Below are 17,446 nucleotides of genomic sequence, written 5' to 3'. Positions count from 1 at the left end.
AAATAATGGTTTAAAGTTGCATAATGAAAACAATTAACTCAAAGTTAATTGAAATCATGGAAAATACTTACATAATAGTTAGTTTAAGATATTTGAGGCTTCTCTGAAACTATCATATTGCCACTTTAAAAATAAGTAAAAATGATTTTACAGCTTTTAAGACACCTCGCATCTGTAAGTATAATAGCTATCAATTAAATTATCTAAGTTTTTCTTTCCGTTTCTACAATACCTGTTCATTTTGAAGTCAATCTGTTTTATCCCTTTGAAAAAATAATATAATTTTCTTATAAATGGTTTGAAGTTTTCTTTGCTAAAATTACTTTCTTTTGTAGGTTTTCTGACAATGGAATAGGTTTAACATTTGCCAGGTGAGTACCTCTTTTAAGGACAAAACATGGAAAAAGCCTAATATAATCTTGCTTATCTAGAAATTTTGAAAATATGTGTAAAATCATGGGAAGTTGGTGTGATTCTAAGGCTGTGATATCATGGTATTTTTATATTTCCATTGTTTTTTAAAGGCAAGAGAATTGGAAATGGACTGTATCTTTGCTTTTGGTCCTTGGTCAAAAATTAATACTTTGGTATAGGGATGTCCAATTCCCAAAAGGCCAGGGCCACACAGCCCTGAGCTGTACCAGAAGGGTCTTATCAGGGCAAGCCACTGCCCCTCCAGCCACATGCCACATGGAGGCTCCCCTCCCCCCCAAGACAGCTGCATCACCATCCACATGGATGCCCCCTCCCACAGCTGTACCACATGCTCATGTGGCGCCCGCCTCACCCTCAGCTCTCCAAGACAAGACAAGCTGCACTGCCATACCCCCTTGGGTTGAACAGGAAGCAGAAGCTGAAGGAGGGAGAGGGAGCCTGGAGACTCCATCTGTTGTTTCAGCCAGGGCAATGGGTAGAGCAGTAACCTAGCAAGAACCTGGGGACTGCAGCTTAATTCCTTTGATGCATCAAACCATAATGGTGGAGTGTTAAGTGGCATCAGTGGTTCACCAGACCAATTTTTAGTGTTAATGTTAACCCTTAAAAGTTTATGTATTGAACATATATGTTCTTGAAGGACGACTGAAGTACTGAAATGAGAACATCCAATACTTATCTGCATGTGTGTGTATACGTACACGCACACGCAGGTGTCTACATTACTTCACTTAGCTGTCATGTTTAAAGGCTAAGATTTTATTTTTTTAAATCAAGAATTAATTATACTGTTTCATTTATTATAATGTACTTAAAAAAAAAACCAACTTGTTTTGATTCAGTTAACAGTAAAAAAAAGTATTAGAGACGGTAGCATCTTCTTGAATGTAACATGTTTACAACTTTCTGCTGCAGTAGAGGTAAACTTTGATTTGCTTTTTATAGTGATGGAAGTTTTCCAAGTGACGAAGGTTCCAGCCAGGAAGTATCAGAATCTCTTTTTATTGGCGAGAGCAAGAACTATGGCATCCAGGGTGGCCAAAACAAATACTGGGGAACTGGAGGAACAGACAATAAAAATCGCACCCTGCCTAGAAATCGGTAAGTGTTTCAGCAGGCAAAACAGAGATGCTTTTTCAAAAATGTATACTTTCTGTCTAATGTAATGGCAGCAAAAATTTGAAAATTAAAGTATCTGCTTTCTGTGTGATGCAATGTTAATGTTGAACATGCCAGAGGGGAAACAAATTGTCTTGAGGGCTTAATAGCAGGATATACTATCTTTCAGTCCATTCCAGCATTTGAATCTGGCCAAGAAAAGCATTGACCAGAAATTATTATAGTTAGATTACTACATTCAGGCCTATTTGTTATTAGTTTGAACTTCTCAGCCTTATTCTTGCTGACCAAGTACTTACTTCAGAAAAATTAACACTGTTGGCATTTACTTGCATCCTGTAGTCCTCTGTTTATTCTGTCTCTTGAGAATAAGCAGTTCTCCATTTCTGGGCTATGGCATTAACCCATTCTCAAGACATTACATTCCTTTGCACATTTAAAAGAAAGGTAGCCATTATTTACATTAGGACTACTCTACTAAATTATTGTCACCTTGCACAGTGCAAAAATGTTTCTTTGTGTGATTTATATAGAAACTCATTTCTAATGCTGTCATCTGCCTGCAAACTGCAGAGAGAGAGAGAGAAACAAGAGACCTAGTTCCTAATAATGGGTGTCTCTTTATTTTGGGTGTCTTCTTTATTTCTTGAGCAGATAAACTTATCTGTGTGTAAACAGCTACTTCTTCTATTCTGTTCTTTATGTATTGTCGGATGTGAAAGATCTCAAACGGTAGCTGATACACCTTTTTAATACAAGGGGTGGCTTAGGTCATCCTTTTCCCGATAAATCTTTGTTAGTTGATAAGCAACAACAATTTAACACTTTGGCTGCACCAGGAACTGAAATAGTAATGATACATTAGTGTTAAAATTTGTTTTTGATCTAGTAACAAAAAGGAATTTTAATCAGTTCAGCAGTTGATTTCTGTACCCTCTAGAAACTGTCTGGCATGCTGAATTGTGCCTTTTTAAGTCTGTTTCCAGTCTAGTACCTTGAATTGCTATGAGTAACAATTGCTGATGTGCTATGACCCTATGGGTTGTAAAACAATAGGGTGTGGTGGAGAGGAAGGAAGAGTCTATGGCTATGGGAACTGGGATGCCAGGTGGGAATTAATAATGGCAACCAGTCCAACTCAATTTTCCTTTTATATAGGAACCTTCTTTACTTCTTTCAGTGGTCTGCTTAAGACTTATTACCCACTGCCAGATCCCACCCTGGTTTCACAAGGGTAGGAGAAATTTGGTTTAGAGTTCTCTGCCAATCTGAGCATGTGCAGAGGGCACTTATGGAGTAGCTCTTTTCCTGCACTCTACAAAGTAAGAGGAAGGAGATGGGAGTTAAGTGAGGCTGCAGGCAGTAGTAATACCTACTAATAATAGAAAGGAGCCTCACCCTTAGTACCATGTAGATTTGAATACAGTCAAGATTTCCCTTACTTATAACATCCTACTCTAGAATCTGTTTTTAGCTCTGCATTCTTAAAGCTGAAAAACAAAAGAAAATATTATATCTCAGGGATCCTGAATGGTACGAGTAGAGTACTTGTGTGTCTTAAATGTTTTATTTTTTTTAATAGGACATTTCCAATCAGAGGTTTTCAGATTTATGATGGACCTGTTCATCTTACCAAATGCACGTTCACAAACTTTGTACCAACCCCTGATAGATTCACCAGTGCAATTGGGTTCCTGATGAAGAACTCCTGGCAGATGACACCTAAAAACAACATTTCTCTTGTGAAGTTTGGTTCAAATGTAAGCCTATTGCAAAATTTCCTTTCAGTGAGTGGGGATAAAAAGAGGAAAGTAGGAGCATTTGGAATAGTGAAGAATGTATGTTGTGCTTCCTGTGTCCCATGCAGAGTATCTTTCATTGGAACAGATATGAAGCAATGTCCTTTCATTTCCTCCATCCTGGACCACAACATGTCTGCTCCTATTTTGACTCCACCTATGTTGCCTTTTCCATGGGGTCCTGTTCCCTCCAGCTGAAGTCACTGGGGTACTTGAAGTGGCATCTGGAAAAGGGAAATCTGCTGCTCTAGAGACCTCTTGGGCTGCTTTAGCCAGTTCCCAAACACTTAGGTGGATAGGTGATGCATATTTTGCAGTCCAGTTCTGGGGGTCTATCCCACAAGAACATTGAGAAGTAGGGATTCAGACTAAGTATTAGCTAAGAACAGCCTTTGCATGAAGTGAAGCTGAACTGTACTTCTGAAGTTTGAAACCTAGCCTTTGTTTTGTTGCCACATTTTTAAACTTCCTTATTTCAGCCAGATACTGGAGTACTGAAATTGTTTTAAGTGTTGTCCTTGAACCTATGTGAAAGTATGGGAAATTCTTTAAAAAAAAGTGCCCATTTACTGAAGTTTCCAACACACAGGCTTTGGCCAAGTGTCTCAAAAAAACCCCAATTTTGAAATCCATGCATTGAGTAGCCTATTTTCATAGATAATTATGTTAAGGTATGCTTATATATTGCTACCCTGGAAACTTACTTCCCTTTTTTGTTTCATTGCAAGAGTTACTTAGGTACCCTATTTTTGATAAAGAATAGAAATGCTTTTCTGCAGAAAACAGTAGAAAGTTCAAAAAAAGCTCACATTCACTTGTTGCCCAGTTACTGTGCTCTGGAGCATAGGGAGGCATGAAGCTCAAGGTGAATAGCTGTGCAGGCATGTCGAAGACGCATTCTTTTAAGATCGATTCTAAATGCAAAGCTGTATTTATTTTTTTAAATAAATGCCAATGGAGGATTGTTTAAACAATGCTTTGCAGAATATGTATGAAAATTAAGCATATTCATACAGATAGGAAGTGTTTGTATCTATTGAGGGCAGGACTTGTTTCATGTTTATCACTGTAGCAAGGTCCTGGCCACAAAGATGGCCATGATGCCTCCTGGTGAACCGGTGACTCCTGCCCTGCTCTGGCTCCTAAGGTTACCATCCTTCTTGAATATCACCTGCCACACTTTGATGTTTCTTATGGAGTATAGGGAGGCTGCCCTAGGGTTCCAAAGTGAGCTCCAAGTCCTTGACCAGCCAGTCTGTTTTGCCCCATAGGGCTCTAGACTGTCGTCCATTTGGCCCTGTCAGTGCCATGGGTCACAAAGTGCCTTATTAGCTGCATTCGTGGCTTCCATCCTTCCCTGTAGCCATGCCTATGCCTCACAGTTGTTAACTGAACACTTTGGAGGGCCCCCTGACCCTACTGCAACACTTAGCACCCTTAGGCCTCAAACATTTGTTAAGGCTTCAGCCCTCCCAGCTTTTGCCCCTTTTCTCTGGCTGCATCCTTCCCATAGCACCACTGCCCCAGATCTTGGCATCTGTGCCCCAGTTCTGGTCCTGCCCCTCTTGGACTCTTCATCCACCTTGGTCCCTGACCCGAGCAAGGTTGTTCTCATGTTGCTGAACTCCCTTATGGTCCTAGACCTCTACAGAGCTCTATATGAGATGCCCTGTTGTCTTCCATTCTACCACCAAAGCCACAATCCAGTCCTCTGGGATCAACTTAAACACAGTGCTTTCAACAAAAACTCTTCCCCAGTCGGGGTTTATGCCACCCTTCAAGCTCTACCATTTTCCCTTGGGGCTCTCACTTCCCAGCTCTTATTGGTGTTTGCCAGGCTGGTTCTTTCACCCCTCTCTCCCTAGATCTCCACTCCCTGCAGTATGCCAGACTGCCTGTCTTTCCTCATGGCCTACATTATATGCCTATAAACTCCATCCCGTTTGATCATGTGGATCCCCAGCCACACACAGAGGTTTCCCCTTTGCCTAATGGCCTGCCTGTGCTCCTGGCTTGCTGCCCTCTCCATTTAAAGTTACAATCCCATGTTTCAAAGAAGAAAAGATCTCAGCTAAAAAGTTTTTGGAATGGAGCACTATATCAGTCTTCAGTGAATAACATCTTAGCTTGTACAGCCATTTCTACAAACACAGAAACTCTATACATAGTGTGCTGTAACACTGAACTTGATGAAATCTCAGTAAATGCACTGTGCCGATAGGTAAATTGACAGGATGATTTAAGTCTTTCCTATCCAGAAGTTCTTTGAAGGAAACATGAGGCCTAAGGTGTCTGAACTTCTTAAAATCACTAGCCTCTGTTGAGGCTGGGAACTGCAACTCTTATTTTCAGCTTAGGCCATCAGTCTTATGAGCGAAGCCTTTGATGTGGCTATAGCTTAGGCAGGAATTGCTGTGAGTAGATAGGGTTTTAGTTTGGATTTGATGCTTTTTGAGCTCAAAACCAAGTCACTGCAAATGTGTATTTTAATATTCAGTATAATTCCTTTATCCCCCTGGGTCACTTGAAGTCATGAATTTCCAGTAATAAAAGTAGTAACGCAAATTCAGGAAGTAGTTCAACCCTAGTTATACTTGCAAACTTTTTACTAATTTATTTGTTGAAAAAAACCATGTCCACTACAAAATGTTTTTGCAAGATTACATTGTATTTGTTAGAAAGTTTTTGTTCTGCTCATAATTTCCCTAACTTGCAACTTGGTTTCAGTGTGGAAATATTTATTGGTTTCACTTGGTTGTAAATATAGCACAGTGACTTAAATTTGGTTTTAGGAAACTTAATTGAAATGTTTCACTTCCCCTTTATTGTCAGGTTTCTTTGAAAGTCTTCTTTGGAAAACCTGGTCCTTGGTTTGAAGATGGTGAGTTGGATGGTGACAAGAACTCAATATTCCATGATTTAGATGGTTCTGTGACTGAATATAAAGACACTTATGTTGGCAGAATGGATAATTACTTGATCAGACATCCGAAGTGCATCAATGTTACAAAATGGAATGGAGTGATCTGCAGTGGGACGTATGCACAGGTTGGAACTATTGCGTATTTTTGTGTATTCCATGTTTAATTTGTTGTCAAAAGACTTAATGAAAAAGCCTGTTAAACTGTGGAATTGATTTCTATGGATTTTTTAAAGTTAATTTACACTGGTCATCTTAATTTTACATTCAACTTCTCTATTTAGATACTGGGGCAATAGGGATTTAGGTTATAAGAAGTTTTCAAGCAAAAGAAAATCTTTGTGTAGTGAATTTATTTATTGATAGCAAATAAATCTGGGAATATTCTTATATTTTGGGATTCTGGGTTTTGTCAGCCTATCATTAAGATGTGAAAAAGAGCTTCCTGAACACCAGTTCATCTACTGCAGCGTTCAGTAACCTTTTTTAGGAGCAGAGTTACCCAGTTTGGGTAAGCACCAGGCAGGTAGGCAGGCAGGATAAGGATCCAACTGCTGCTGCCGCTTCTGCCTAGCAGGGTGATGGAGAGCGTGCCTATAGCTTGTTCTTTTTCCATGCTAGCATAGTAACCACTGCCAAATGCCACCGAACCCCACGTCTACAGGCTGGTTCAAGTGGCAGTAGGTTGCCACCCCCTGATCTGCTGGGATTATTTCCCAATTCTGCCACAAATTATGTGTGATCTTACATAGGTCATTTGACCATGCTCGCTCTCATGTCTGTTAAAAAAAAAAAAAAAAAAGGAAAAATGCATCTTCCTTTCTGTGGTGTCTACTAAAATTATAAGTTTTCCCAGACCATGTCATATCTGTCATCTGCACACAGTGCCTAACTCAGTTCTATCTTGTGGTTGGTAGTAGTTTTGCTCATGTTCTTTATGAACTCCTCTTCCTCCTCCCCCCATCAGTATATGTTTTTGTCTCTGATAATATTTGAGCCTTTCCTCCTTCTGGATAATATTTTTAAGGTGTACATCCAGACATGGAACCCACAGAATCTTACTATGACCATTGTACGTGATGAATACCCAAGCAGCCCCATGGCACTTCGAGGTATTAACCAGCGAGCTGCCTTTCAACAGTACCAGCCAGTAGTGATGCTTCAGAAGGGCTATACAATACATTGGAACGGACAGGCTCCACAAACCACTTTTCTTTACCTCATTAACTTTAACAAGTATGTCACCCTCAATTCATATCAGCTTTGACCTCATCTTTTGCAGAATTAGCATGCATGCATAAGGAACCAACTTGACTTTTATATGAAATAAGATGCATTAACAGCAATAGCATAAACTGGAGACCAAAGCGAAGTTGTATGAAGTCACACATGAAGTGTTCTGCAGGAGAAAAGTGTTAAAGACATTCATTGTTGTTTTATTACTGTATGAAGCTGTGCAGAGTAGAATCTTAAACAGTTTGATGTGGTAGCATTTAAGAGGCATCCAAATAGAATAAAATATCTCAAAGTGGAAAAGTGACAACTTTTATCAGAGGGTTATAATGGGTGTTGTCATTTTTCACACAGTGTTGCAAGCCATCTATTTGATGGTTAGATTCGCTACATTTTTATTTTTTCCTGTTGTATTATCTGTTAAAAGGTAACTACGGCATCTCTAAACCTATTTACAGTCTGAACCATAACATCATAAAGTTTATTCAAATGAATGAGCTGTAACAATTTTGTTTCCCTATGTTTTCAGGAATGAATGGATCCGGGTTGGTCTTTGTTATCCATCAGGTACAACCTTTCAAGTCACATTTGATGTCTTCCAAAGGGCATCTGGATTCTATAGTATTGGAGAATATGCTGCTGTATCTTCCATATCAGAACTGAAGAAGCATCGATCAGAGAAAAAGTTTTATTTTGACAACAGCACAGGGTAATTTTTAAAATAGATGAATAAAAAAATCAGGACATTTTTGTCATTGTTTAATTGTACAGTTGCTAGTCTGGTAGTGTTGAGACTTCTGCTTATGAGGAAGGTTCCTGTGGGATAGAAATTGTAGGCCACCAATGAATGTTTGGAAGAGTACTTAAGTTACTTGTAATTACAACTGCAGTCATCTTCAAGTCAGCATTTCCCAATGGATACTGTAGTTACCACAGTTATTTCCTATTCCAAGTATAGGGGGAAACTGTGGTATCTCAAATACCACACTGTTGGTACTTTTCAGCACATAACTTGTCTATTAAATATAAATATTAGAGTTCAAGAAAATTCTTGTTTTGTCCAGAAGGAACTCAAACCTGTGTTTATGACTATGGGGAAGGGAGCAAAATTATCCAGGAACTCCTAGGTCCTATTTTCAAAAGTGGCTTTTGGATTTAAGGTTGAATAAATCTTAAAAAATGGTCATTAGCCTCCTAAATCACTTAGCCACTTTTAAAATGTTATACCTGAGTTGTAACAAGACCTCCTTTAGCATGGTTTTGTTTGTTTGCATCATCTCATTTTGATTCCACTCAAATTATTAGGGTTGAGGTTTAGGATTTTTTTAAAATCTGATTAGTGAGTGTAGATTAGATAAACAGATGAGCACAGTTTTTTCCTTTGGATATTTAGAGTTTTTTTCATTATCCAGACATGATAAGCATCTATTGAAGTGATAGTAGTCATTACCAGTGTTATGTTTCTCCCAAGTAGGATGCGGTTATTATACTTTTTGCACAATAATCACAGTAGTAAAGGAAAAAAATCTGTTTTCTAAAATTTGCTTGCTTCTTGTGCAGCCATTTTGTCTATTGATGGCCGATTTGGCTGATATGTTATTTTTCAAATGGTCAATCTACTTTTGAACCTTTGTTTAAGATGTACGGTATAAAAATTACTCTTTTCAATGACTTGGTTTCTTCTGAGGTGTGCAGAAAATAACAATTGAGCAATCATTGTGATTGTAAGTAGTTTTACTGTATATCATTAAAGGTTTCCCTACTGCAGTAATGATTGTGAGGGAACATTTTGTAGCTCTATAGACATAGAAATAAATACTTCTGTTTCCTGACTTCTGAAAAACTGAGATTTTTTTATGTTCACTTTATTAAAAGTCTTAGAGAGAGTTTTTAATGTAAATATCTATCCCATCAACTATCTATCCAGTCACATGTATTTTTTTTTCCTTGTCTAGATTACTGTTCTTATATCTTCAAGCCAAATATAACCGGGAGGGTCATAGTTATTGTTCATCTCAGGGATGTGAAAGAATCAAGATTCAAGCCACACTTTGGTCAAAAGAGATCAGCAACTGCATGACAAAAGCTTATCCAAAGTACTATGAAGCACCAGCTGTTATAAAGCCAATGCCAGGCAAAATTACTATACCATGCAAAAACTGTGGCGCAAATCAGGTAAAAAAAAAAAAAAGACAAATATATAAACATGGTTTATGAACAGGTAGATAAGATTGCTTAAATATAAGGCATTTAAATGAAAAATGGTACTTGTGAAAGAGAGAAGCAGGCAAACTGGAAAGTTTGCTGTCATGTACCATATAATATGCATTTTGATAAGAAAGTCTCTTCACATGTAATCAAATGGACCCTCTGTCGTGTTTCTGACCTGTGAATTAAGGGTGGTCTTTAACAACCTCTGTGCATTCGCTGTTGGTTTAAGGCACTTCTAGAGTTGAGCTAAAGAACCACATAACAATGCAATGTCTGCTGCTGTGTCCAGGAGCACACTTGAACTGAGTTGACATGATCTGTTCCCGCTGTATAGAGGAGCATGCTGTTTCTCCCCTTTCTTCCTCTCACTCTTGTGCTAAACAGAATCAGCTCTTGTGTCAGCAAGCTAGTTAGTTTCTCTTCTTGTAGATTAGTTGGGGCTGCTTGCTTCAAGTTATTCCTGAGTCTCTGCTGGGTCCCATAGAGAGTTCAAAAGGTGTGTGTCCTGCTTAGCCACTGTTTTAGAGACTGGTACATGTATTCAGTGCAGTATGCCTGTGGGAGGCTCACATAATGTCTCACTGCACAGTTCACTGAACCTTCACTTCCCAAGGGAGAAAGGGCAGGGAGTCACCACTTCAGGTGTGCTTGGCTTCTTTAGGGACTTTAACTGGAATATCCTGGCATGGCTTCATGAGCTTTCAGGTTTCTTGTAAAGAGCCCTGAGGTATACCTTCCTGCCTGAGCCTTGGCAGTGCCCTTGACCAGCCCCTGTCAGGCTAAATGTCTGGCTTCATGACCTGTGTCAGCATCAAACTCACTCATTGTCCTTGGAGTTGCCATGAATTGTTGCAAGTAAGAGTCAGACTTTGAGATGTCCTTTGTATCCTGTTTCTGGGGGAAAGCAATGAAATGAGGAAGTATTCCAGTTCATAAAAGGATCCCAAGAAGATGAGGCACTATTTTCCGTGTCCTCCGATGCATTAGAGCAGGGGTTTTCAACCTTTTGGGGTCAGTGTACCCCCAGCGGCTGGGCATGGAGCAGTGTACCTCTTCCCAGGGACCTTTTCTGTACAGCTCTGCTGATAGACTTTGTTCAGCTGCATTTTGCTGCTGCTGTTGACCCAGAACGTCCTGTCAGTCCCACATAGAGTTCCCAAAAAGACAAGGATCCTCTTCCAGGAAAAAGTTAGTTTTTAAACTAGTAAAAATATCAGACACTTAAGGCATGTCCAGATGAGTGTGCATGTGTAGAGGTGTGTGTTTCCCATGGGACAAATAGCAGCGGCATGTATTTGTTCTGCTGCTTTTAGTCCCAGGGGTATGCACCTGCATGTGCGCTCTGGTGCGTGTCAAAGTGATCTGGGTGGAGTGTGGGGGGGACTGGCCCCAGCAGCCTTACTTTAAGTTCTGTGGGCCTCCCAGAGCAGCAGCAACACTGGCTGCCGGCCAGGCTCTGACCAGCTGGATCAGTGTGTGGCACTGGCCCGCCAGGCGCCATTTCTGCTGGCTGCTGCCACTTGTACCATGCTGCCTTATTTTTTTTAGTGGCAGCTTTTTTTTGACACTGGGATTTACTGGTGTTAAATTTTAGCATTGCACTGCAAATCAGCAGCGCAGCAAACAGATGTTCATGTGCCACGTACGGTTTTCAGCGCTTCAAACAGCTTTGAGGCACTGCAAACCACATGTGCATGCTGGTCTGGATGTGCCCTTAGGTAATGACATAATAAATGAGTTCTGGAGTACGAAGTAAACATTATTTTCATGTTGCTCTATTTTATTTTTAAGGCATATGTTTTAGAAGCTTGTAAAATATAAAACCGTGCACCTTCTAAATACATATATTCACAGTTGCAGAATTGGGACTCTTTTTTTTCTTTCCTTTTTTTTTTTTTTAAGATATATGCATTCATAGCCAAGAGGTGTCTAAAAGAGTGAAATTGCTGGTCTGATCAAATTGTATTGTATGTTCAGCCACTGGATTTTACCTTTTCTCTTGCAATAACTGATTTTAAAAGGGGGGAGAAAGGAGGTATATTTCAGTGGAAAATCCAAAGAATCACTGGGGCAAGGAATGGGTGGGGGAAGCTTGTCCTTTAGACCAATAAGAAAAAAAGTTTTCTTGTGAACTGTTGAAACCTCAACATTGCTTTGGAGCCGCACTAGAATTATCATATTTAGAAAAGGGGCAGGGAAAAGGTATCTGGCCACAGCCGAAAAGCAACAGCTTCTTTGGATTGTCACTTGTGGAAACTAGCCTTAAAATGATATCTCCTAGTCCAGAAGTCGCATTTTTTAGGTGGAACACAACTAATGTAGAGGCTTTCAAGCAACTCTCCATCCCTGTTTTTGGGATAGCAGTGAAATGGGAAATAGCCAGAGGAAAGGAGATGGCTGGGATGCCTGTAAATTAAAGCAAAATGGTTTAAGTTGCCTGGGGCTATTAGTTCCTGTTATCTCCTGCTTTTTTATTTGCTTTATGTGCAGGTTGGTCATTGCTGAAGATTAGAGGAATTGTTGCTTTTTGGCCCCTTCTTGTTCAAAGTTTGTTCTAGTTCAAACTAGTTCTTCTAGTTGTCCTAAAAGAAATATCTGGAGTTGAGCTTACATCCTTCCTTCCCCCTCCTTCTCACTGCACCTACTGTCCTTTCTTTTTACTCCAACTGTGGTTAGAGGTAAGGGTAGTAACTAATTGAAAGGTAAAAAAGGGATCTTTTTTCCAGTTCAAGAAAACCTGCTGCACTTCCACTTTTGGTCATGCGTAGAGACAGAACTGAACAAATACGATTTTTTTTTATAACTTTTCCATTACCACTCCCTCATGTTTTTACTTTTTTCACTGTCCCCTTCCACCCCCAATGCAGTGATTCTGTTCTTGTTTTCTATAAGAAAATGATTTTTGCAGTATATACAGTCCTCTTTATATGGTACTTTCTTATGAAATCTACCTCTACCTTTTTACTTTTTCATCTTTTAATTTCCACTTTCTGACATTATAGTTTATTTTCCCTCAAACAGTGTCACCATCCTAGAAATATTTGTTGCGGTGTCAATTTGACTGCCCTAGGCTTTACTCGAGGAAAAATTCAAAATATCAATAGGAATTTTGTTGAAAATCCTGGTATCTTGCTAACCTGCTTCTTCCCTCTAAAGTTTATATTACTTCATATGGAGAAGTGGCTCAAGTTGAAATCCGAAGCAAGTCTGTAAGATGCTGTTAGAATTTTGGTTCCATTAGCTTCTCATTTTTCTTCTGTCATGCATTATTTTCTGTTACAATAACACTTACTTGCTAAGCAATATATGGATATACAACAAAACACAGTCCCTTTCCTTAAGAGTGTAAAGCATAAAATAATCCAGTATGTATTAGTAAGAATTAGTATCTAAATATTTGTGTCTTACTTTTTTTTTCTTTTTATTTTAGATGCCATTCACCAGTGATCCTCACAGAAACTACCTCTTTGTGCAGATTCAGTCACTGAGTAAAGCAGAGTTACAAAGTGGTCATCAATCATTTATCTCTGTAAGTTATCATTTGGTCTTCTTTTAAGTGACTTATCCCATAGCACCTTGAATCAGGCTAGCTACACATTTCTACAGTCTTGTATGAAGCAGAACCTACTTCCAGTGAATTAAATTGGAGCTTATAGTTTTGACAGTTGGGACATTTACTTATCTACTTAAATGGGGATTTTTGGAACCTAACATCTAGCACCTTTTAAACCTTGGCTGAAAAGCATAAGAACAGGAAAGGATTTAAAATCTTCATCAAGTTCCTGATGAAATCACTTTGATCATATGTATATGCTAGTTAAACTTTGATTGACTGAGTAAAAATAAAAATTAATTTCTCCACTGGCAGAATATTTACCTAATTATACCATTCATTCCAAGTTGTTTTTTAAGACCTTTTTAAAACTACAGTTAGAACTGAAAAGCTTTGATTTTTTTTGTTTGTTTACTTTGACTCAGTGATAAGTGTAGTGATGTGATTGTTGCACTGCACGTGGTTTGTTGACATTTTTCTGGAGCCAAAAGAAAACTGTACATGGCGCTGGAGTTAAAGATTTGCAAGTACCCTCCGTACCTCAAGTTTTAAATCTTAATTTATATTACTGCTTTGCAACGTAATACAACCATGTTGGTAAAGTAAACAGCCTTCTGAACTCTGAACCAGTGATTCTCAACCAGGGTGCCATGAGAACTTGTAAGAGTGCTGTGCAGTACTTGCACTGCCAGGCGTGCAAACATCTACGCACAATTTTCATGATAAAGCCAGAAATGTTATATAGGAATCCATTATGACTGCTTGTGGTCTTTCTGAATTCTTTGCAACAAAGAAATTGCTCTGGTGTTCAAGTGAAAGCTAAGAGGTTGTACTTCCTTGAGTCTGACAAGATTGAGAGCCACTGCTATGAACATAAAAATATGGTCATGTGTGCTGTTTGTTTGCAACATGGAAAATTATTTATTGCAAACTTTTAAGGGATATGTTTATAGGATTTTTTTTTTGCCTTCTTGATAAGGAGCCTTTGGTAAAAGAGATCAAGAGGAACTATCTAATGTACTATGGATAAGTGACACTGAGTGTGATTATGCTACAATAAGATAAAAGGAATGCAGTGACACATAGTATGTAACCATACTATGGATGATGCACTCGGCTAAGTATAAATCCTATTGATGACTCTGACAGTTAATGTGTACAACAGAATAGTAGCTTTCATTCTCTGTCATTGTCTTCTGCCCTTCCCACTCTTATTTCAGGTCAATGGAAATAGGTATCCTTTCAATGATGTTGGTGTATTCACTGTAGTAGTTGATGCCTGTGGTGGCACAGTGGCAGAAAAAAAGTTGTTTCCTCAAACAGATGTTAAACGTGTGGAGGAGTATCTAAAAACTGGAATACCACAAAGGTATATTACAGTAAACTTGTTCATTTATTTGCAAAATGTATGGTGAGCTTTACATTGCAGTGCAGAACCCCTGGGAGTGCTTCCTCTGGGTAGTTAAGCCATAGCTCATTTAATAGTTGAAAAACATTTTTTAGACTGAAGTGTAAGGAAAAGCAGCTGAATTGTCCTTTGTTATATTTATACTATCTTTGAAAAAATTAAGCAATTTGAATGTAAACGTTTTGAATAAGTTCCCAAAATATGTCCCCACCTATATTTTCAAAGGTTCTTTTATTAACTATACATTATGTAGTGGTTGGAGGTGGTGGGAAGCACAAAGTTTGGTTTAATAAGGACACTAAGTTGTGTGAAATCATTAGTTACAATGCTTTAATATTTCATAGACATTAGGGCTGGAGGGGACCTTGCAAGATCATGGGTCCAGCCCCCTGTCTGAGGGGCAAGAAGTCAGCTAGGGTCAAATGATCCCAGCAACTAAGATAGGCATCCAGGTGTTTCCTGAAAGTGTCCAGAGTCTATTTCAGGTCCTGGGGACTCAGACAGTAAGTAAGTTTTTATGTCCAGCCTAAAACGGGCTTCCAGGAGTTTGTGACTCTCCTCTGGACCCTCTCAAACTTCTCCACATCCTTTCTGAATTGTGGAGCCAGAATTGGATGCAGTACTCCAGCTGCGGCCTCACCAAGGCCGAGTAAAGTGGGAGGTTGACTTCCTGGGTCTTTCTTGAGATACATCAGTAGATGCAAGCCAGAGTTTTGTTTGCTTTGCCAGCTGCAACATCACATTAATAAATCAAGGATTTACTTCTATGATACACTGGCAGCAAAGCATTAATAAACTAGTTTTTAAGCAGGTGGCATTGCTGTACCATGAGCTTGTCAAAAAAGAAAAACTAATTTCGCAAAGCTGCATTTCAGAATTTTAATTTCTAATGTTTCAAAATAAATCATTTTACTTTCACATATTGTTACCAGTCTTTATTGACAATATTACTACATTGTCACAAAATCCTAGTTTTTAGTAAAAGGACTTTTTCTGTAATCTTTAACATAATCGGTGATATTTTTATTACAAAAGAAAAGGTTAACTATTAAAGGTCAATTTTTTTCATGGATGATATTTTAAATAGGTCATTTTTCATTCCTTCCCCCCCCTCCCTAATTACTTTGATGTACAATAATGCTACAAGGATAATGGGTTTATTAAGCCAGCTTCCATGGGAAATAGACCATTCATATTTGCAATTGTGTTAAATGTTTGGGTAAATGTTTGGTTTTTCCATCTTAATTTTTTCTGGTACAGGTCAATAATTTTACTGAGCACAAGAGGGGATATAAGAAACCTTAATATTTCAGAAGCCTTAATGTCCCTGGGGACAGCCAAACCAGCATATCTTCAAAATAAGGGTTTGTTTAATTTTTACATATAGCTTGCTTTCAAATTGCTTATGAGAAGTCAGTATTTTTACCTTTCACTTAAGTTGTCTCTCCAGTTAGGATGTCAAACTATTGTATGATAAAGGAAGTTGTCAGGGAAAAATATAATTTTTAACATAAAACACACACTACTTTTTGGTGGGGCATTAATGTAGAGTTGAGACTACTACAATATGCATGTATCTGTGGGATTTCTCAGTGAGGTTTTCTTGTTCCTTTGCTTGTAAATTGTATGTAGAATGTAGTGGAATGTGAGATTTGACCTTTTTTCCCCTTTTCTCTCCCCATTTCACCTGCTGTTTCTGTAACTCTGAATGTGTTCTGTTGCAGGCAGCATAGCATTCTTGGGGTTCAGAGGAAACTTTAAGCCATCCTGGACTAAGCTGTTTACCAGTCCTGCTGGACAGGGGCTAGATCAGATCGAAAAATTTATACCTATACAACTGGAAGAATATGGCTGCACCAGAGGGAATGTGAACCGACGGAAAGATGTGGAACTGTTAAAGCAGGCTTCAAGAGCACATTAGAGACTGATGTACATAAGTGCTGGAAAAATGTGAACTAACTTATTTTAATTTATGGCATTTTAAACTATTCCATTATCCCAAGTAAACAATTTTAAACTTTTGATACAGACTTATGCCGACACTGACCGCTTGAATGCCAGTCTGTGCACCTTCTAGTTGTACAAAATATTAAAGAATTTATAACTATTTGTATAAACAGGTTTTTTTGAGAGATTTTCAGACATTTGTATTTGCTGTAAACAGTTTTATTTTATTTTATACTTTTTTGTATTCCTGGGAGTTGTGGGTATCCATAAGGATAAGTTGTTTGATAGCAAATATTGGAGTGCACCTTGAATTACTTGAAAGATTTTTTTAACATTAAAATATCTGTCTCAGAAGATGTTTGAATTGCTCATTTTACACTATCTTTATATTTCCCATTTTTTCTCTGTGGATTGACACATTCACAAGATCCATGCCAGCCTGATTATGGGCTGTACCCACTTCCTTAAATATTAAAGATTGCAAGTCCTTTTCCTCACCCATCTTGATACAAAGAATGAGTTTACAAGTCATAGTGTAATGCCATGCAGAGATACCTCAAGCTGGTTGTTTCCATGCTAACTCACATATTGGAGTCTACACAATACAAGGCAGTGTTGTACAGAGGTACAAAGGCTTACCCCAGTACCAGAAATATCATAATCATGTTAGCACAAGGCTCTGCCTAAACTGATTACTTTTGCCCAAACGAAGAGTGTTAGTGGCCTTGTCTACACATGGGCTTAACTGCAGAGTAAACTAATTAGCTATAAAGTGTCACTATTTATATGTGCAACAGCATTAGGCTTCAGTAAACGAATTA

General features: G+C 38.5%; 1 protein-coding gene across 3 annotated transcripts in view; it reads left to right on the top strand.

Moving 5' to 3' along the window:
* The window catches only part of CEMIP2 (cell migration inducing hyaluronidase 2), a 96,638-nt gene extending 79,659 nt beyond the window's left edge, over positions 1-16,979 (top strand). For all 3 annotated transcript variants that reach the window (XM_014608762.3, XM_019478139.1, XM_014608761.3), the window contains exons 14-24: positions 336-371; positions 1,381-1,536; positions 3,137-3,314; positions 6,186-6,401; positions 7,301-7,509; positions 8,036-8,215; positions 9,462-9,681; positions 13,148-13,246; positions 14,491-14,639; positions 15,939-16,042; positions 16,403-16,979. In XM_014608762.3, the coding sequence (XP_014464248.1) occupies positions 336-371; positions 1,381-1,536; positions 3,137-3,314; positions 6,186-6,401; positions 7,301-7,509; positions 8,036-8,215; positions 9,462-9,681; positions 13,148-13,246; positions 14,491-14,639; positions 15,939-16,042; positions 16,403-16,599 (1,744 nt within the window). In that variant the 3' untranslated portion in view covers positions 16,600-16,979. The remainder of the gene's footprint in view (positions 1-335; positions 372-1,380; positions 1,537-3,136; positions 3,315-6,185; positions 6,402-7,300; positions 7,510-8,035; positions 8,216-9,461; positions 9,682-13,147; positions 13,247-14,490; positions 14,640-15,938; positions 16,043-16,402) is intronic.
* The last annotated feature ends 467 nt before the right edge of the window (positions 16,980-17,446 follow it).

This window comes from Alligator mississippiensis, chromosome 3 (genome assembly GCF_030867095.1).
Source record: "Alligator mississippiensis isolate rAllMis1 chromosome 3, rAllMis1, whole genome shotgun sequence".
Classification (NCBI taxonomy): domain Eukaryota; kingdom Metazoa; phylum Chordata; order Crocodylia; family Alligatoridae; genus Alligator; species Alligator mississippiensis.
Note: the sequence above shows the minus strand (reverse complement) of the source record. Positions and strands in the feature narration are given on the sequence as shown.